This window comes from Temnothorax longispinosus, chromosome 2 (assembly GCF_030848805.1).
Source record: "Temnothorax longispinosus isolate EJ_2023e chromosome 2, Tlon_JGU_v1, whole genome shotgun sequence".
Lineage (NCBI taxonomy): Eukaryota > Metazoa > Arthropoda > Insecta > Hymenoptera > Formicidae > Temnothorax > Temnothorax longispinosus.
Window position 1 is genome coordinate 13,935,650 of NC_092359.1, and position 22,329 is coordinate 13,957,978.

At 37.9% G+C, this 22,329-nt stretch overlaps 2 protein-coding genes and 1 pseudogene across 4 annotated transcripts in view; 1 reads left to right on the forward strand and 2 right to left on the reverse strand.

Moving 5' to 3' along the window:
- Window positions 1-22,038, reverse strand: part of LOC139808109 (trimeric intracellular cation channel type 1B.1) — a 193,209-nt gene extending 171,171 nt beyond the window's left edge. Inside the window, exon 1 of the mRNA XM_071769763.1 lies at window positions 21,960-22,038. Within this exon, the coding sequence (XP_071625864.1) occupies window positions 21,960-21,968 (9 nt within the window). The 5' untranslated portion in view covers window positions 21,969-22,038. The remainder of the gene's footprint in view (window positions 1-21,959) is intronic.
- LOC139808476 (uncharacterized) lies at window positions 441-7,619 on the reverse strand. Of its 3 annotated transcripts, XM_071770508.1 has the most exons (6): window positions 3,196-4,400; window positions 2,827-3,023; window positions 2,482-2,626; window positions 2,239-2,407; window positions 1,967-2,129; window positions 611-1,705 (listed from the first exon to the last, which is right to left on the reverse strand). In XM_071770508.1, exons 2-6 carry the CDS (start codon window positions 2,831-2,833, stop codon window positions 1,497-1,499), a joined length of 693 nt encoding a protein of 230 aa, XP_071626609.1. In that variant the 5' UTR covers window positions 2,834-3,023; window positions 3,196-4,400; the 3' UTR covers window positions 611-1,496. The 3 variants fall into 3 exon arrangements, 2 of the variants coding, with proteins under 2 accessions (XP_071626608.1, XP_071626609.1); XM_071770507.1 differs by lacking the exons at window positions 2,827-3,023; window positions 3,196-4,400 and having other exon boundaries at window positions 441-1,705; window positions 2,482-2,639; XR_011730873.1 differs by lacking the exons at window positions 611-1,705; window positions 1,967-2,129; window positions 2,239-2,407; window positions 2,482-2,626 and having other exon boundaries at window positions 2,661-3,023; window positions 3,196-7,619.
- Window positions 18,755-21,848, forward strand: LOC139808110 (uncharacterized; annotated as a pseudogene).
- Window positions 22,039-22,329: the final 291 nt, after the last annotated feature.

Below are 22,329 nucleotides of genomic sequence, written 5' to 3' on the forward strand. Positions count from 1 at the left end.
GTATCTAATCTTTCCGTATTCATCAATGGATCGTTTAAGTTTTAATGAATTAGCTGATATGCATCTTATGTATGGTCTTGCTCAAGTAATGCTGCCGAGGCAAGAAGATTATACATCCAGTCTTTTCCAAATCGAGATGTACCGGAAATAGCGTCTTTTCGAAATGTAGACAGAAACTTGAGAGAATTTGGTAATTGTAATTTAAAAAAATTGAAAATAAAAATTTACGATTTTTGAACATAAAAGTGGCTATAACTCGGAAACGGCTCATTTCCGGACCTATGTTTGTATGAACTTTTTTGCTTGTTTTTGGGTCCCGAATCACCTCCCGAAGTGGAGTAGGCGATTTTTCGGACACCCTGTATAATACATAAACCACACAGAACATAATATTTAATAGATACCCGGGAAAAAAAGATTATATATAATTATATATAATTATATATGATTATATCCCAGGTAACATAGAAGAATGCAACAAGCATTTCACATTCCAGCAACTGTAGATAAGCTACAACTGGTCTCCCTACGTTCCTCAATGTTAACAAGTAGTAATCAACAGTAACAAAGTAAAAAAGATCTTTGATGAGGAAGCTTTGTTTGCTCCTACAGTATCTTAATTGAGTCCAAACACTGTTTCTCGATTTTATTGCCTCATGGTAGGTCGAAAGTGACTACATTGTAGTATATCGATAGTAGCTCACATACCGTGCACTCTTCTACTGAGTAACAGTAGATTGAAAGTAGCTCTCATTTCATGCTCGCTTCTACCAGTCTACAATAGGTCAAAAATGACTCGTATTTCGTTCCTTCTTCTCTAGCACTACAGTAGATCGAAAGTAGCTCATATTTTATGCCCGTTTCTACCGCACTACAATAGATAGAATGTATCCTACATTCTTGTCTTTTTATAATTTCAATAAATACAATACTAAAAAATCCATTGTAAAATACCGTATAATTATATAGTATCAATCATGTTATTGTTTAAAAGGCCACTTATGTCTAAAAAATAGCTTTCGAGACAAAATTAAGATGGATACTATATAGTTGTATACAGTACCTTATACCTGTATATGTACACAAGTCATTTAGTATTGAGATGTACTATAAGGAATTGAAAACAGCATATGTCTCATGCTTGAATCTTCCGATGTACAGAAATAGCTCTACAACTGACAGTGACAGACATATTTCGAAATCTGCAAAATTTATTGGCATAATTTTGTAATTAATTTTCATCGTCAAACAAGAGATTCAAAATAGTATACAAAATATCCTGCGAAGCTGCTAAACTCTTAAATAAACAATGTGAGTACAACAAATAAGGAAAAAATATATATTTAAGTTTTATTTTATCACAATCTGTTATGTTACAGATATTTATTACAGTTATTTATTTATATCACAAGAAATATTATTTATAACACAAATAAATTATCGTATTATATTAAATAGCTTATCATATCATATGAAGCGTTAGGATAATTACTCGATTACTCTTGATTACCAGCGCCAGCTACCGCATAGTTAGCCGCAAGCTCCTCTTCCACTTTAGATCGGTGCAAAGCACTGGAGCTTCCTTGCACTGCTCTTTGTTGAACCATGTAGTGACGCTGCTGTGCATTTTTTATTACCTTGGCCATTTCCACTTCAAACTCTTTAACAGAGGTATTTTTAAATTGTTCGATTTGTCGGAGAGCACCTGCAATAAAAATATGTTCATATAATTAAGTTCAGGATTTGCTTTATCACATTTTAAATTTATTTTCAACTTAGAAATTGACTGAAAAAAAAATTGGAAACGTATTAATTAATAATGATAAGTTAAAATTGTCACAACATTAATATATAAGTATATACGTAGATCAGAAGTGGGAAAATGTCGCTCCAGAAGCAATATTTTTCCACTCTGGTCTAAAAGGTGCGTCTTACCTAAAATAAAATAATATAAAGTAATTTTTACCATAATATTGTAGACTTAAAGGCGTTTCCCGAAACCGAATTTTTTTTTCACCTTCTTTCCATGTGAAAGATGTCTTAATTAATTTGTCCGTTACACTTGCCTTCAAGAAGCCATCTAATGCATTTGAAATGTTCAGTCCCCCAAGAAGGATAAAATATTGCTCCTGAAAAGTTTCAAAATACATATCGGATAAGTAGAATAATAAAAATAAATATCATGTACGTGTATATATATCCACACATTTAATTTAAAAGCATTATATTTTAACTTACCAAAATGGATAATGCTTTTTCGTCTTTTATTAAAATCTGAAACTGTTCTACAGTTTGCACCGGAAGGTTCAATTGCTGAACAGCTCGTATAATATCTTTACTACTTTTTTGTTTGTTTTCCAAATTATTTATTTTTTGCAATATTTTATCTTGTCCCTTTTTTATTTCTCTAAAAAATTATATTTGTTTATTTATATTTTATTAGAATGTTAAATTATATGCTTATATATAAATAGCACTTACTTTATTTCAGTTAGTATTAATTTTAAAATCGACAGATGATTATTATTTAAAAGTGACAGATCTATATAATTTTCTTCATCCGCTGCTTTATGCTTTAATGCATTGTCGTTTGAAATGTTTTCCTTATTTCTATTTAAGTTGGCATCTGAAAATTGCATTATCAAAATATATTATTATTTATTACTATTATTATCATCTTTATTTAAGGGCGAGGCACAGCTGAAACGTGGAGATTAGATGAAAGAGCCGATGGATTCAATACTTCGCCAGACTTACAGTCGGGTCGAAGTAATAAACAATATTTATATAGAAATCCTAAAGCGTAAATTATTAAATTACACAGACCTTGCATTTTTCTTTTTTTTTTGGTTCAATTTTTCTTCACATTCTCCGTTTTTATTTTTTGTTAAAGCCAGGGTAAAATTTGAAATATCCTGTAGTTGCTGGTCTAATATATCACCTTCAGTCGACATAAAATCCTTATCTACGAGTGTGACTTGAGTGTGACTTGAGGTTCCATAACATAAACAATGCTTCGCTGCCTGAAAGCCAACAATGTATTGTTACAAAACATGGTAGGCAACGGACGTCTTGGCGCCTATCGTATTTTCTGGGTTGTCCTTCAGATTATTATAAATAATCATTTATTTATTTTTTTGGACATATAATATCGTGTAATAGAATATAAATATCGTGTAGACAGGATAAACTCACTCAGTTGTACAAATTACACTTCCGAAGGGACGAGTGATTCCTCTCTCACACTGCTTTGCTTCATAAAAAGAAAGAGGCCCAATGCTCTGTCTCGTGGCTCTTCGCGGCCCTCGCCAGCTGATCTATTAGGATCGCCTCCCGTTTGATGAAAATTCCAGTTAATAATCGCTCTTTCTCTATTGCGTACACAATACTCGTAGAAAACACTCACTTCGTATCCGAATCACTCAGAGATGGAAGACAAAGTTCCCTCTACAAGTCCCGTCGAAAGATGGCCACCAAGCGCACACGTACGACGTATACCGTTCTATGGTGCGTATCAGCGTATCCCCTCTACTCATCTTTCGACAGGACCGTGTCGTCCCTGGCATAAGGCTAAATCCCCAACGCTGCGGAACGCTCGTGATTGGCTCCGCTCTCGTTCGCTCTCCTCGTCGCGCGTCGCTTCAAGACCATGAGAGCGAGTGAAAGCAAGATATTATTTTTATTTATTTTTATTTTATTTTATTTTTTTATTTTATTAATAATATTTTTATTATTTTTATTATATTATTTTTATTTAAAAATTGAATATTGTTGAAACTTAGTTTCACATATTTGTCATACATATATGTTACACATGTTTATAATAATTTAATGCAGCCATTTATCATCGTAAATTGCTGCAACAACTGACATGTTAAGGGGATCCTGCAGCCGTATGATTTACCGACATTATCGTAATCAATGGATCTTTTAATTGGCTTTACAGAATTGCAAGTTTTTGGTCTAGAATTAAAGTCCGCACAAAAATCTAGGGTGGAAAACGCGATTTTATGTCAAAAGCACCAAAAAATTAAAAATATTACTTATTGGGGCACATACACAGCTGTCACTTGACGACAATATTTGCTTAAAACAAAAATTCTACAGTTTATACGTACATAATGTTTATCATCCACCCTTGGGAAAACATGTAGGAATAATATCGTGTAAGTAGAAGTAAGATTCAATGCGTACAAAAAAAGATCCATCTAATAATTATTTTAGTAATGCAAATACGGATGCAGGATGACAAGAAGAGCAGCAACAGTAGTTGCCGGATCTTGCGTAAGATGGCGAGCAATCGAAAAAAGGACAGATGTCATTTCGTTAGACAAAGACAGATATAGGGAAAACAAAATTAGAAAGGTTGACATTATCGACATCGAGGAAGTTCGCCAGTCACTGCAGGATCCCCTTAACCTCAAAACATTTTTCACAATTTCTCCAAAAAGGCATTTTGTATCCTTTATATTTAATGTCATTCGGTAAAATGTCTAAATATATATTTCCTAATTCGCTACATTTAAAAATATCAACATGTGTTGAATTTAAATTTTCATCGATTACATAAAGAGGCTCAATTATATTAAATTTTCTACCTACAAGCCGATAGGTGCCGTCACTGTATTTTAAAATATTATCAATGATAACAATTCTACCGTCATGTAAAATACAGCAGTTATTTTTATTATCTACATCATACGTAAAATTATTAATTTTAATCCGATGAAATTGCAGTAATAATTTATTTGTTATTATAACAGGTTTATTATTTTCTGTGGTAATTTTTTTCGGGCCATAGGCGGTAATTATTTTACTTGATTTAAGTAATGTAGGAGATATTGCATCATTTATTATATTTTCTTCGTAGCGATTATAAATTTGAATTAATTCCTTCGTTCGACTCCTAATAATCTTCCGGAAAAATGTCATATTATTTTCAAATGGAAAGCATGAAAAATGATCCAGGGGGCCAAATCTACGAACATCTTCAGCGAGATGAATTAAACAATGTACATTGTATGATAAATAATTTCGTCCGTAAATTTCGATGCAATCGCAAACAAATGCTTCTAATAATTTATGTGCTTTATCAATTTCATTGTCGTTCGGTTTTGGCTTGATTAAGAGGCGAATAGCACAATGCAGTTTTAAAAAATGTAACATCCTAGTATCATTTCCAAATAAATCTAATAATACGGTCGGTGATGTATACAATAAAAATTGGCGATATTCTGTTGCTTTAAATCGATGACAGTCATTTAAACCTCGTGGACGACGTGCAAATTCTTTTGGGCATTGGGTAGCTATCGTTAACAAACGTTCGGAAATACAGTTTTTTGTTTCTACATTTAATGGTCTGGTCTTGTGTTTTCCTTCAATCCACGCATCCACTACAGTTTTCTTAGCGACTCCAATACACACTCCATGCATATAATCAATTACTACTTGACTCACTAATCCCATAGGTAAATTGTAGAGAGCCGAAATCCCATTATAATGTCCGTCGTCATTATTCCCAGAATTATTCTGAAAAGAAATGAATTCTTGATCGGTCCTAAGAGCGTAGCCTATTCCTTTATACACATGGGTACGGTCGTTCTTATGACGTTCTCCACGAATTTTGCATTTTGGGCAGCTGTAATAACCACCATGACCTTTAATATTAAGACAATGGTGCTTTGCTGGAGTGTCGGCTATAAATGCATTTAACTGTATTTTAATATTTTGTCCATTAAATATTAATCCTGTATTTGTTAATTCGATGATTTCCTTATTAAAATCAGCGAAAAAGTCTTTGAAATTACCAGGTTGTTTTTTTCCTTGATAAAGGCCTGTTATCATTGGGCTTTTATCGGTTATATTTATTATTCGGAATTGTATCGGCCACACGTCGCAACGAACATTATTATAAATATTAGCACCATCGGTAGAAAAATCTACAAGTAATATACGAGGTATTTCGTCACTGATTGGTATGTTTTTTAATTTCATAATAATGTTTTTAGTAACACCAATATGAAGATAATGGCCAGGATTGAGAACCTTTATATCTGTGCACTTTGTAGGAGTCTTTAACAGAGTTCGAGCATCTTTCGGTAACTGCTGATGACACTTATGTTCTCTAAGAACAGATAACATACTGTTAATCTGAACGTGAGTCATCTTGGTTTTAACACACATTCTGGCTAAGTCAGTAGTAAATTGATCTTGAGTATTGACGAATGCACCATTTGAATTATCACTATCATAATTGTCGTCATCATCATAATAATTGTCATCACTGCTGTGAAAAGAATCATCGTCGTCTCGGTCGTCTCGGTCAACACAAACATTGATATCTTTATCAATATCACCAATGTCAACATCAGTTTCTTCATGAAAATTATTGTCACTCGCACTTATTGTCTTGTTATCACACTTACTACTTAATGCACTTACTGCACAGTCTTCGATAATTGATTGATTTGAAGATGTACTTGGTGTACATTCGACGGCACTTCTAATCGCATTATAATGTGCTTGTTGGCGAATTCTTTTTTGTTTATTCGATAATAAATCCCAATTTTTCCGGCTTCGTTTTGGAAGTTTATTGGTACTATTCATTTTCAAAGTCGTCCTATCCGTTCGTGACGCTTTCTACGGTACTACTGAAGTTTTTGTTTCCTTTCACTCAGATAGAAACAAAGAGACAACATGGAGTCAACATGTTGTCAACATGGAGTCCTTTACTGTTTATACAAGAAAAAAGAATGATGATACTTAAGCGAAATGTATACGTTATAAAATTGAGTATAGGCTAAAAAGATGCTTCGATTATCCAATAACAATAGCGCGATATAATGATAAAACACTATATGCTAGGGATCCATATACACTATAAAAAAGCGTAGAGACCTTTGATAGTTGGATATATTCCATCAACGTATAGTAAGAATAATGATGCTTCGCTAATCCACAGCAGTAGCACGATATTATAATGAAATCTTGCATGCTACGGATATGTGCACGCGTGCAATAGCGTGTACAGTCCTACGGTAGTTAAATAGCTGTCCTCAACATGTAGTGACTAAAATGACACTACACCAGTCTAATACAGCTACCTTATATTAGTAAAAATGTAGTCAACTTTTATTATGTTCTACAGATGTTAGAAATTATATACATACGGCTATCGGATTTATATATTCCTAATCGAAATAAAAACATGAAACTCTAAAAAGTCATATACTGTAGGATGCATGTAGCTTACTTTGAGAGGGAAATTATTGATACACTTATCGTAGAAGAATTAAAGAAACTTTGTCGTATACACACGAAGTGGAGAAACGGGTAGAGTCTTTGTTTACTTTATTATGCCCAAAGAATTTAAAAATATTATTCATCTACTAGTTGCGCTTCCTACTTTTGCTAGCTGGGTATGTGTGATTATATATGAAATTTAGTGCTTTATATAAAATTATATATGGGTCCATATATCATTATATATATGGGCATATATAATTCTAAATATAACTAGATATGAACAATAGATCATATATGCATTCATGGATACATCTAAGATTCATATGGAAGTATATATAACCCTATATGACTATATATGATTATATATAATTATACAGGCGATTAAAATATATTTAAATATATATAAATGTTTTATATACAATTTGACATGATTATATATGAGTTCATATAATTTATATATAAATTATATATAAGAAGCATGTAGATTATATATGATTATACATAATTATATATAAACTTTAAATTCGGATTATCCAATAGATGGCATTTAATAGGATTCGTTTCTCGTATTTAAAATTTGACGAACAGTGGTATAAAAACGATATCAATAGACACGGCACTGTCTCACGTCAAGCAGTGCCAAGTTATAATATTGTTGTAATCTAAAATTACAACGGGTAATTATTAAATTATTTATAATAAAATTATAGAATAGCCTTTCGAAAGACTTCGAGGAAATTGTCTTTCGAAAGACTTCTCAATTTACGCTGACGCGCACGCGGAAGTTCATCAAGCTTCCGCGTCAATCGAACTATTGCGATATGCATAAGAATGTGCAACAACGCATTTCGACACAATATTGCGAGATGCATAGGAATGTGCGACAACGCATTTCGACAATCGCGGAACCGCGGGAGTACAGCGAGATTGCGAATGCGCTCGGTCACTGACCGACCTCATTCGGGGGACCGTCGAACCCGGCAGAAAAGCGCCGACAGGGCATAACTCAAAACAATATAAGGGACCGTCGAAGAAGCCGCGACGGAGAGTAATACACCGGAGACTCTGCCCGTGACCGTTCTCGTAAGTCGTGTCGCGAAGTTCTACATTATAACAAAGCGCGTGCGAGATATAATAATTGTGAAAGGCAACTACAAGTGTAAGTTAGTGAGTGTAACAGGAGCGCTGAAATAAAGCTCCAATATAAAGTAAAACGAAGTGAAGTTCATTTAACGACGCCTACACCTTGTTCCACCTGCGAACCCGACCGCTTCCTAGTCTGCCCGCCTGTGCCTACCGAGTCCCAACTCGTAAGGTCAAGAGATCCCGAAAATATTAACGTTTTGCCGTAAGCCGTCACCAACCGGCGACGCGGCATAACATAATTTGGTGGCAGCGGTGGGATTGACCAAAGCACCAGGACAACTAGGAAAGACAACAGCAAGCCTGCCTAAGGTACGCAAATAATGTCTATCAGTTAGCGCTGAGTACGACTAACAAGGAAGGAAATAAGTACGGTGGAATACCTGTGGATTGACCAAGAATCAGATCGACCGGCGGAAATAACCAAGGTACTGAGCGACCAAGGTATCCACAACGGTACTGAGCCAAAAGGGATCGATCAAGGCATCCTCAAGGACACCAAAGGGCGAAAAGAAAATAAAAGGCCAACACCCAAGGCCAAGTGCAAAGCAGCGGACGACGCCAAGAAGCGGACAACGCCAAAGCAGCGGACGACGCCAAGCAGCGGACAACGCCAACGCAGCGGACGACGCCAAGCAGCGGACAACGCAGAAGCAGCGAACAACGAGAAGCAGCAACTGCGTTCGACAACCAGCATCTCACTTCACGCCAGGGCCAGCCGCAAACAACGGAGCCTGCGAGCGACCATGCGAGCCGTACTTCTAATGTAAGTCGAGAAAATTTAAAATTGTACTACGCGTGAATGTCGGGAGAAAATAGTCCTCCCCAAACGCCAATAGCCAATGCGTCGTGGTTAATCAACGAATTTTCACCACGGGTAAATAGTCCGCGCGCGACAACACAAGCGACTTTAGATAACGTTCGCGCAGCATTAGAAACGCGACACTCGGACAGCGAAACCGAGTTACCGGAAAACGTTGTTACTGAGCGCGAGTTTCCGTTTAGTGAGATTGACGAGAGTCTATTCTCACACGACCCCATTGACCGGACGGACGAAAAACCGCGTAGAAGCAGACCATACGTTAGCCGAACCCCTAGCAGAGTATCCTTGCGACGAGAATTTTCATTGACCTCTTACGAGAGCGATATATTCGACCCTAGCGAATACTATCGGGAAAACGGCGAAGAGACGCAAACGGAAAAACCCCTATTAGAAGAACGCACTCACACAAATCAGCCACAAGCGCAAGTTAAGGAAATCGAAATGGCCCAGTCACAATCTGACGCACAGTACGCACCGCTATCTACGGAAACGCACGACGTAAGAGAAATATACAATTTATTACGGGAAATGCAGAAAATGCAAGAGGAATCGCGTATAGAAATGCGTGACGAAACGCGCGAATTACGAGAACGGTTAATAACACTAGAAAATAGTGCACGAAACGACGACCAAGTAGGAGCCGGAAACGGAAGATATTCGAGCGAAAATTACGGACGGACGGATATAAGAAATCGGCGTAGTTCCATACCGAATTCTATAACGTTAAAAGAAGCACGAAGCATGATCCCTGAGTTCGATGAGACGTCGCGACAGAAATTACAAGAATTTATAAACGCGTGCACATATGCGGTACATAATATACAGCCTACTGACGAAGAATCATTAGTACAGGCGATTTTATACACAAAATTAAAAGGAAAGGCAATGCAAGATTTTGAAACGCGAGATATACAAACATTCGCCCAATTAAAGCAACAATTAGAAGATTGCTATCAAGCCAAGCAGAACACTACCCATTTGCAGATTGAGTTTAATACGCTCAAACAAAAGCCAAACGAAAGCGCACATGCTTTTGGGCAACGAGTTGATCTATTAGCCATGAAGCTATATGACGCTATGATAGAAGGAGAAGATCACTCCAGTATGTTTAAACGCGCGATCCAGCAAACGATACAAAAACAAGCTTTAATTAATTTTCAAATAGGATTGCGCGACGAATTAAAAATACTTGTATGTTCGCAGCGATATGCGACGTTACAAGAAGCCATAACGGGAGCAAGCGCGGAAGAAAAGCTCATAGGGCCGACCGCGACAAAAACGGGCGCCTCGCTATACAAAAATAAGCCAGGATATACGAGACAGCCCCAAAATCAGAGCGTACAATGTTTTAAATGCGGAAAAATTGGTCATTATGGACGGGAATGCCGAAGCCAAGGAAACGCATTACCTAAACCTAGCAAACCTGCACAAGTAAATGCACTGCAGAAATATTGCAATTATTGCAAAAAATCGGGGCACAACCGAGATGAGTGTTGGACATTAAAAGGGCGAAGCTACACCCCCAACACCAACAAATCTAGAGAAAACGAAAAAAGACAACAATTGAAAGTGCCGAACCGAAGGAAGAACGCCGACTCTGCAAGCAGCGAAGACGAGCAAGAGGAGGCGAGAGGAAAACAACCACGACCTGCCTCAGAATATCGGGTTACACATATCAAAAGTGTGCCATACGGCCGTACGAAGCCAGAACTGTTATTAACAAGATTACCCATACGAGAGGTAAAACCCGGAGCATCGAATATGCTATATGACTCTGGTTCAACAATTTCATTAATAAAGCTAAACGCGTTAAAAGATGACGCCCCAGTCTATGAAGATCGCATAGCTCTCACCGGAATCACGGGACACAAAATACACACAATCGGAAAAGTGTATGCGACCATTGAAACAAATAAATTAAAAATTAAACACGCATTTTATGTGGTAGGAGAAGACATGGCCATAGAATATACGATGGAATCCTAGGAATAGATTTCCTACGGACACACGCCGCATCTTGCGATTACGAGCAAATGCAATTAAAAATAAAGGAAGAAACTTTCAAATTGCACCCGTATGGAAAGGTCACACTAAAGCCTCGCAGCGAGACTATAATAGAGGCAATTACGGATAAAAATGAAGAAGGTATCGTACAAGCAAGAGAGATGAAACCAGGAGTTTATATTGGAAACTGCCTAGTGAAACCGAAGAATCATATTTGCATTGTAAGCGTAATAAATACTACAGACAAGGAAATTGAAATACCGATTCCACAAGTTACGCTGGAAGAACTAGAAACAGATACTCATACAAAAATACACGCAACATTGACGGGAAAGGAAACTAAACCTGCTGTATCTCGAAACGAATGCATCTGACTAGCATTACGTACACAGCACTTAAACGCCGAGGAAAAACGATCACTCCAACACATAGGCGAAGAATACGGCGATTTATTTCATTTAGAAGGAGAGCCATTATCGTGTACTGCAGCAGTAAAACACGAAATAAATACACGCGCTGACGCTGCGCCTGTGAATGTAAGACCATACCGACTTCCAAACAAGCATAAAGCGGAAGTAAATCGGCAAGTACAAGAAATGTTAGAAAACAAAATAATTCAAAGCAGTACTAGCCAATGGAATGCACCGTTGTTAGTGGTACCTAAAAAAACTGACGCAGCCGGAAATCCAAGGCTCCGAGTAGTTGTAGACTTTCGGAAGCTAAACGATCTAACGATAGGCGACTCATTCCCACTGCCCAATATCACTGATATACTTGATCAGTTGGGGAACGCCAAGTATTTTACTACGCTAGATCTGGCATCAGGGTATCACCAGATACCAATGGCCGAACGAGATAAACACAAGACGGCATTTTCGACACCTTACGGCCACTACGAATTTAATCGCACGCCGTTCGGGCTAAAGAGCGCGCCCGCAACGTTTCAGCGGTTAATGACTTCTGTACTAACTGGCCTACAGAGAATTAAATGTCTTGTGTATCTAGATGACATAGTAGTGTATGGACTTAGTTTGGAGGACCACAACAAACGATTAAGAGAGGTGCTACAAAGACTCCGAAAAAACTGTTTAAAATTACAACCGGAAAAGTGTGAATTCTTGCGCAAGTGATCTACCTAGGCCACATTATTTCGGAGAATGGAATTTCTCCAGACCCGTCAAAACTAGTAGCGATAAAAGAATTTCCTACGCCAAAAAGAGTTAAGGACGTGCAATCTTTTATCGGCTTAGCCGGTTACTATAGAAAATTCATAAAAGATTTCTCGAAGACAGCCAAACCGTTAACAAAGTTAACAAAGAAAACGGAAAAATTTGAATGGACTTCAGAGCAAGAAAATGCTTTCAATAATTTAAAAGAAAAACTAACAACGGCACCTGTGCTTAAGTATCCGGATTTTACGCAAGAGTTTATTATAACTACTGACGCATCCGACCATGCCATCGGAGCAATACTATCTCAAGGAAAGATAGGTGAAGACCAGCCAATAGCTTATGCCAGTCGAATTCTATCACGAGCAGAACAAAATTATAACACCACGGAGAAAGAGTTGTTAGCCATTGTATGGGCGGTCAAACACTTCCGACCTTACGTGTACGGCACCAAATTTAAAATTGTGACCGACCACAAGCCGTTAACATGGTTATTTAACGTTAACGATCCAGGCTCAAGATTGATTCGATGGAGATTACAGCTGGAAGAACACAATTACGAAATTATACACAAAGCCGGAAAGGCGAATGTAAACGCCGATGCGCTGAGCCGTAATGTAAAACGAGACGCAGTTGCCGCAGAAGAAGAACCGAAAATCCACACGATAAACGAGGATAATTCCAACGAAGAGAAAGCAAGAATATATACAGAAGAAGAAAAGAAGCAGATATTACATGAGTACCATGATGCACCTATAGGAGGGCACCAAGGCGTCGAACGAACAGTAAATAGAATCCGGTTAAATCATAACTGGCGCGGATTGACGAAAGACGTCGAAAAATATATAGCTAAATGCGAGCTATGTCAAAGAAATAAGTTATCGCGGAAAAATAAAGTACCGTTGGTAATTACGGACACACCTACCAAGCCGTTCGAGAAATGTGCTTTGGATATTGTAGGGCCACTTACGATTACAACGAATGGAAATAAATATTTGTTAACATTTCAAGATAATTTAACGAAATATAGTAAAGCGATACTAATTCCAAACCAAGAAGCAAGTACAGTAAGTAAGCAATTTGTGACAAAAATTGTCTTAGAGCATGGAATTCCAGAAAAAATTCTGACCGATCAAGGCACGAATTTTTTGAGCGAGGTATTCAAAAACACCTGTAAACTCTTGAAGATAAACAAAATTCAAACTACCGCGTATCATCCCGAAAGCAACGGAGCACTCGAAAGATCCCACCGAACATTAGCAGAATACCTGCGACACTACATAAACGAGGACCAAACGGATTGGGATGAGTGGATACCGTTTGCGATATTCGCATATAATACAACGCCGCACACAGCGACGGGGTATACACCGTTTGAGCTAGTATACGGTCACCAAGCTGAATTACCGACAGCACTGACAAAACCACCTAAACTCACGTATAACTATGATGATTACGCACAAGAGTTACGAGAAAGATTAAGAGCGACCAACAAAGTTGCCAGGGAACACTTACAAGAGGAAAAGATTAAACCGAAAAAACAGTATGATACAAAGACTAAAGAAACCAGTTTTCGTGTAGGTGACAGAGTACTCATGCACGATGAAACGTTACGACGAGGACGTTCAAAGAAACTTGAATCCCTATGGACAGGACCGTACACAATTATCGAAAAGAATTCAGATGTTAATTATACTATAAAGAAAGGAAGAAAAATAATGCGCCTACATGTAAACAAATTAAAACTATTTATAGAAGAATAACAAAAAAAAAGGGAGATGGTGGCATAGAGACATATTTACCCGAAGTAAATATTTCGCTTACATATGACCATGAAACGATCACATTACGGAACGAGACAACAGACGATTTAACTCAGCATCGAGCTGAACTGACAGAATTAAAAACACAAATACAAAAAATGAATACTGACCTAGAGGACGACGACCGAAATTTTTACGTCCGAAAACAATTCATATACCCAATGACAGCGAGCGGTATAATTACATTAGCCATAGTAAGCACTGTAATATACGTATTAATAAAAAAGAAAAAGAACCCACGATCACCACTTACATTATACGACGAAGAAAGATCATTTCGACCATACGGATTTCCGAAACCAATTTTAAAACGTAGTGTAAGTACTAGGTTCTAATAGAATAGTAAAAACTATTATACCAAAATATTATACACGGGTATTATAAAATGTAAAATATATATAAGGAAAAAATATAGAAATGGGTATACAACAAAGTATAAATTAAAGAATATAGCGAAAACTCGCGAACCTCGTTTTCTCCTTTTAACGGGGGAGGGATGTTGTAATCTAAAATTACAACGGGTAATTATTAAATTATTTATAATAAAATTATAGAATAGCCTTTCGAAAGACTTCGAGGAAATTGTCTTTCGAAAGACTTCTCAATTTACGCTGACGCGGACGCGGAAGTTCATCAAGCTTCCGCGTCAATCGAACTATTGCGATATGCATAAGAATGTGCGACAACGCATTTCGACACAATATTGCGAGATGCATAGGAATGTGCGACAACGCATTTCGACAATCGCGGAACCGCGGGAGTACAGCGAGATTGCGAATGCGCTCGGTCACTGACCGACCTCATTCGGGGGACCGTCGAACCCGGCAGAAAAGCGCCGACAGGGCATAACTCAAAACAATATAAGGGACCGTCGAAGAAGCCGCGACGGAGAGTAATACACCGGAGACTCTGCCCGTGACCGTTCTCGTAAGTCGTGTCGCGAAGTTCTACATTATAACAAAGCGCGTGCGAGATATAATAATTGTGAAAGGCAACTACAAGTGTAAGTTAGTGAGTGTAACAGGAGCGCTGAAATAAAGCTCCAATATAAAGTAAAACGAAGTGAAGTTCATTTAACGACGCCTACACCTTGTTCCACCTGCGAACCCGACCGCTTCCTAGTCTGCCCGCCTGTGCCTACCGAGTCCCAACTCGTAAGGTCAAGAGATCCCGAAAATATTAACGTTTTGCCGTAAGCCGTCACCAACCGGCGACGCGGCATAACAATATATGAAATAAATCATTTCACTTTTAATTTTACAGCTTTTGAAAAAATATACATCTTAGGCTGCGATCAACTTCACGCTACAAATGCTTCGAAGCATTTCTCTTCTCCCCGGGAAAAAACCTCTTATTTATTCATATTAGTTTATATTAGTAGAAATGTGATTATATATGATCATATAAAAAATGGAAAACATAATCTTAAACAATATTATATGGCCATATATGAAAGTATATAATTATATATGGTCATATAAGAAATGGAAATATAATCGGTAAATATCTATAAAAAGTCGAACCTCATCGATGACCTTGACCTTTTTTTTTGATAACGGGGGAAAATCCACACGGATACCCCTTTCCCCGGGGTGGGGAGGGCGGTTATGTGGGACTTTAACCCACTAAAAACCCCTTCGAATGTCTCTCACGGCGCTTTTTAGGGAGGCCCCAATTTAACTGTTTAAAGCGCATCGCTAACCTCCATAGGTTAGTTGATGCGCTTTAAACACTTAAATACTTTTAAAGCGCGTCACTTGCAGCCGCGCGCATCACCGGCGAGGACCAGGAAGGAGGAGGCGAAAGAGTCGGACTGTATCGGAGCGATATGGCGTTTCAAACGCAGAATACGCCTTCGGGCAATCGTCCGTCATTTCGTTTCAGGTTCCTTGGGCTGTTCACAGCGAGCGATGCGGATACGGCGAACGTACCGAGACAGTCCGCGGAACGGGAGGATGACGTATAGCAAACTGGTGGACCGCGACTGCGGAGCAACGACTGTAGCGTCTCGGCGGTTGTCCGAGATCCGAGAAGGTAGATGCGCGCCACGGAATGGCGAAATTAGCGTGCGAAAGGAAAATGGCGGACCGTCCGCAAACTCAAAGAATACGTGACGGGCGTGTAAAACTAAGAGCCATGATCGTGAAGGGAGACCCGCGAAAAGCAATACGCGCGGCAAAAGTGAGATCCGACTAGCGGTAAGAAAGATGGCGGACCGTCGGGAAATTTTCGAACCGACGGAACTACGGTAAAAGGATACGTCCCTGACGAGGGCACGGGGTCCCCGAGTCACGCATACGGGGCTGGCGACGCGATACGGGAACGCGGACAGGAAATGGCGAACCGTCCGCGAACTTGCGCTAGGTGCGCCATCTACGGGAGTTGAACACTCCTGACATCGGTGGGCACTTCGCCGAGCCCGCGAAACCGGGTCCCGGTGAAACCCGTCGGCCGGGTAACGAAATGGCGGACCGTCCGGGAACTCGCCCTAGGTGAGTCATCCCCGGGGAAAAGATATCACTGACTAACGGGGACGTCCCCACGAACGTCCATACCCGGTCGCCGTCGAAATCCGACGACCGGTAACGAAGTTACAGAACCGTCTGCCATCTCGCGACCTGGACATCTTCCGCGGGAAAGAACCGCGGAAAGCATCGTACCAGGTGCGAAATAAGCGTCAGGAGGGGTCGGCGTCGTCGGCGAGCCCGGTGCTCTGCACCTGGACGTCTTCCTCAGGGAAGTCGCCCGGATGGAGATTATAGACCTAGTAATAGACCTGGCGCACAGGTCGGCGTCAGCGGCCGCGCGAAATTTGTCGAGTTGAAAAACAGCTGCCCCGTTGCCAGGACGGAGCGACCGCGCGAGCGCAATGCGCGTGGAAATTTCCACGGGGTTCGGCGCGAACGGCGTAAACACCCGCGTGGAAAATTACCGGAGGCCAACGCGCAGTTAGCGGCGAGAGAAAGCGGAATATACGTCGGAGTAGGGATATACGAGACCGATAGTGGGGAGCTCGAACGAGACAAACAACTCGAGGCAGTCTCTCGGGGATGTTTGAGCGTGTAACACGTAATAAGCTTCGCTCTGCGTCGTCGCGCTAAGTCACCGCGATCGTCATACAAGTGCGATAATTGCGGCTCGCCAACATTCGTAACAACCGGGAACGCCCGCGGAACGCGTTAATTGTCGTCTTTACACTGATGAACGGCCTTTTTAGACCGAAATAACTTCGTGCGTCGTAGATAAACGGGGCGTGTGTGCCTACGTATACGAGCGTCCGACATCTTTTGTGACTTGAAGTTTTGTGAACAACCAACACTGGAAATCAATATAATTGAATAAATTAAACATCCTTTTCGTAAAAGATTTCGAAAATTTATTAAATTGGACTTACCTTCTACTTACCTGATCCATTGGCGTCGATCACTCGAAGTCCCTCGTTGATCCTGGATTCCGGTGGCAGCAACGATCCTGATCGATGACGGCGATGATCCAGCTTTGGCAGGAACCTGAAAAAAGAAGAGAATTAGTCTAATTAATAGTTCGAGATATCGTTCGATACTTACCTTCTCGGTGGTTCAAAGGTCAAACCGAGTGGCGACCGTTGATTTCTAAGGACACGTAGCGTTGATTCGTGCCTCCAGTAGTACCGTCCGGTTACACACTAACCTACATAGGTTAGTTGACGCGCTTTAAAAGTACATACTCTGTATTCTCTACTTTAAATAACTTTCCTTTCAATATATCAACAATTCACTGTTTCAAATAATTTTCCTTCGTTCATACATATACTATTTCTACATAAATGTCAATTATTTATGTCTTTTAATACTCAAAATAGCTACTACATTTTTCTACCTTTTTTTGTTTATAACTTTTTAGTAAACAATGACCGCCGGTTAAAACCTTCTGAAGGTCACTCAGGAGGGTGACCTTGACATCATATGTCAAGGTCAAGGTCATCGGTATTTTGTGAGAAGGCCCATGGTAGATATCTCAAGTTTCCGGGGCCTCCTCACATAACGCCGCAAGGGACATCCGGGAGGGTTTTAGTGGGTTAAAGTCATAGACATATTATATCTAGACCGAGCATATGCTCAAATTTAAGAAGTGGGGGTATAGGCGACGTAGAAAGAGAGACACTCTGTTGTGTGGCTGTTCGTTCTCTCTCGTTTCGCGCATGCGTACGCAAAATAAGCGTGATGGGAGGGAGGCATTAAGAAAGAGGAGCGAGATGGAACAAGGAAGTGAAACGACTGAAACGGAACGGCTAGAAGTGCTGAAATTGCACGGAAAAAATTTCGGGGCAGTTGCTGACGCAATTGCGATTGTTGCAGCGCAAACCGCAGATGAGTTTTGCGTTCACGATTAGAAACAAATGCTTTCTTTTTTTGGGACAGCTGCTCTCCCAAACTGCGACGACTGCGATCTGAAACCGTTGGTAATGCAAATTACCAACTGCATTACCAACGGTTTCAGATCGCAGTCGTCGCAGTTTGGGAGAGCAGCTGTCCCAACAAAAGAAAGCATTTGTTTCTAATCGTGAACGCGAAACTCATCTGCGGTTTGCGCTGCAACAATCGCAAAATTTTTTTCGTGTGGTTATGGCCGTATAAGTGCGTATAAGCGGAAACCGCGTTGTACAAAGTGAAGTGCTGGAACGCGTTCAACGTGCGTGAACGTGCTAAAAGTGTGGCTAAAATTGCAAAAAATGGTGAATTGCTATATATGTTGGAAAGAATTCGATCCTTCGTTTCCACGACAATTTCACAGGTAATGTGTAAATCTGGAAGTGGTTAGATTTTATCACATGTGTATTTCTTTATATAAAAATATTATACGTCTCGGAATTAACATCTCGACGATTGATCTAAAAAGTGCTGTGTGAATCCGACAAACCAAGTTGGCTCGCAGTTTTTCAATGTTTATGTCGAAAAGATCAAACGATGTTAAATATTGTAAAGTCGGTTTAAAGTAATTATTTCTGTTAATAATTTTGGCGGAATAAATATATTATTCGGTATAAAAATATTCTTTAGCTTTAATTCAAAATAATGTATAGTATTATATATGTTTAGTTTTCCGAAAGATGCAGAAAGGCGAGAAAAATGGTTTGCTAGCATTGGGTACACTATCAGTGCTTACAAAAATGCAAGAATTTGCAGTGATCATTTTGCACAGAAAGATTATTATTACTGTGGCACACCTGTACCATGTAAAAGATTATACAAAACTGCAATTCCATCTATTTTTATGCAAAGGTAACAATAGACTTTTCAATAAGATAAGATTACGATTTTTTTTTAAATAAATTATACTTTTATTAAGGTTATATTATTTATTGTTACTATAGTAAAAGGTTATTACATAAAAATTGTATATAGATATACATATATTTTATACATAAAGCATCAAATATAAAGAAATGTTTTTTGTTTCATATAGATCTCGTCAAAACAAAGAAAACTCAAGCAATATAACAAACACACAAGACAATCAAGATTCAATAATGGATATCGAACATGATACTACTAATGGTGACAATAATACTACAAACGAAGAAAACACAAGCAATATAACAAACACACAAGACAGTCAAGACTCAATAATGGGTATCGAACATGATACTAGTAATGGTGACAATAATACTAGTAATGGGGCAATACTTTCAAAAAGAAATAGCAGTGGGAAAAGGTAAGACAAACACAAAAATAAACATTCTAATTTGTTCCGATTTGCAAATATTATAAATAAACTTTTGTTTCAGAAAACGATGTAATATTGACAAAGTTGAAAAGGTTTTCGTCAAAACTGGTAAACATAATGTAGAATGTTTAAAAAAAACAGAGTTTACTAGTAATGCTTGGATAACATTTACAAAATATCTAAGATATAATAGATATTTAAACAAAGTGTCTGTTGCACAAAAGTCAAAATTAGAAAAAAAATTAATATCGCTGCAATCTATGCACAAATGTTGAAAGCTAAAAATTTGGTAACAGAAGATGTTGCAAATGCCCTGAAGGTTAGTAATTAATAATGCTTTGAAACTGCAGATTTTTATGTATTTCGTAATTAACGAATAACTTAAAATACTTGTAAATTATATTTCAGTTAACAGTAATTGTTACGAATATAAAAATATAACATAAAAATGTGCAGTCCATATTGATATTTGTACAGAAGTCATTTACTAGATTGCTAACCAGCAAGTATTATACTTAAGTATTTGTTAATATAAGCACTGCTGAGATTAAAATTGTATTTAGGACGGCAGTGCTGAGATTAAAATTGTATTTAGGACAATAATGAGAGTAAATGTAGATATAATATAAAGAAAGTAGGTAAAGAATAGTATGTAATTATGTAAATGTAAAAATAATTATGTAAATTTTAAAAGTTAAAATAACAATTAAGAAAGTAAGAAAGTAAAAAGAAAAATAAGTAATCATGTAAATGTAAAAGTAATTAGGTAAATGTAAGAAGTTAAAATAACAAGTTTCTTCTTATTTTATTTCGAAATTGTATATAAACGTATAGAGAACCCGAATACTTCGGTAAAGTATAAATGATGTAATTTATCACGTTACGGGTGGTAAATGAGATAATATCGTAATGTCTTATAGGATGTAGTGCCTGGTCCTGTAGAAGAATTACTAACAAGACTTTTAAATGAGCGAAAGCCAAAAGTTTTTCCACACGTTTTGAGATGTTTTGCTTGTATGCTCCATTTTCACTCCCCTGCGGCATACTCATTCCTAAGAAAAACGTTTTTAAAATGTCTTCCACATTCAACTACTATTCGAACATGGATGCGAAATATTAGTAGCGACTCCGGTATATCTGACCAAGCATTAAAAACCGTACGCAATGTAGTTCGAAATGCTCGCGAAAAAAATAAGAAAATAGTGTTCAATTTAACTTTCGATGAAATGAGTATTAGAAAAAGTGTTGATTGGGATGGACAAAAATCACATGGTTTTGTTGACATCGGTGCCGTTGCTAAAGATAAAGTGCCGCTTGCTAGTGAAGTTTTTGTCTTTATGTTAGTTGCAATAAACCAGAATTTTAAACTTCCAATTGCATATTACTTCACTGATAAATTAAATGGCCGTGAAAAAGCAAAGTTATTAAAGACTATTTTATGTGCACTTCATGAAAACGATCTAGATATTGTCAGTATTACGTTTGATGGAGTATCTTCCAATATATCTATGTGTGAAGAATTGGGCGCACGTTTGAAACAAACTGAAATTGAACAGATTGTACCATATTTTGTCCATCCCGCTGATAAGTCTAAACGTATATATATTTTTTATAACGCGTGTCACATGATAAAACTTGTTAGAAATGCACTTGGAAGGAAGGAAGACTTAAGTAATAACAAAAATCATATAATTAGTTGGAAATTTATATGGCAATTAGTTTCGTTACAAAACGCGGAAAAATTACACCTTGCGACTAAAGTTAGAAGTAGACATGTATACTTTTACAACGAAAAAATAAAATATTTAATAAAAGTTATTCGCCAGTGATGAAATAATTCGGTAAGTTAAACGGCCTGACTGGCAAGTTTTATTAAGCATAACACAACGACGTTTCGACCACTATTTTGGGTCCTTTTCAAGTTATTTTAACAATGCTGGAATAAAAGAATGAAAGAATATATAAAAAATTAAAAAATTAAAAATTAAACAACATTACACACACGCGTTGAACAGATTCACGAGAATATTGGTAAATAGGACTTACATGGATCATTGTGCGTCAATCATATAAAATTCGTGGCGGGTCGGAAAAATACGACGGTCTCATGTGAAGGCCAAACAACTAATGATACATTATCGCAAAATACAGTAAACATAGAAGGAAAACTTAAAGTGATACATTATCGCAAAATACAGTAAACATAGAAGGAGAACTTAAAGTGATACATTATCGCAAAATACAGTAAACATAGAAGGAGAACTTAAAGTGAAGATATTATTCGATCATAGACCAATGGCAGGTTTTCAGTGTCTTTCTGTGAGTTGATTGCCTCTTTATGTTTTTTGATGAATAGCATTTCAGAAATTTCACGTTTTTTTAAATTTTGTTCTTTGTGTAAGATTGTAACATCCTG

Bases quoted from the DNA above. Each gene is read 5' to 3' on its own strand.
- LOC139808476 (XM_071770507.1), bottom strand. From the start codon at position 2,639: ATGCAATTTTCAGATGCCAACTTAAATAGAAATAAGGAAAACATTTCA. The intron at 2,130-2,238 runs GTAAGTTAAAAT...GAAACTTTTCAG, and splicing joins AAAAAGCATTATCCATTTTG to GAGCAATATTTTATCCTTCT. The intron at 1,706-1,966 runs GTAAAAATTACT...TTTTTATTGCAG, and splicing joins TTTAAGTCTACAATATTATG to GTGCTCTCCGACAAATCGAA.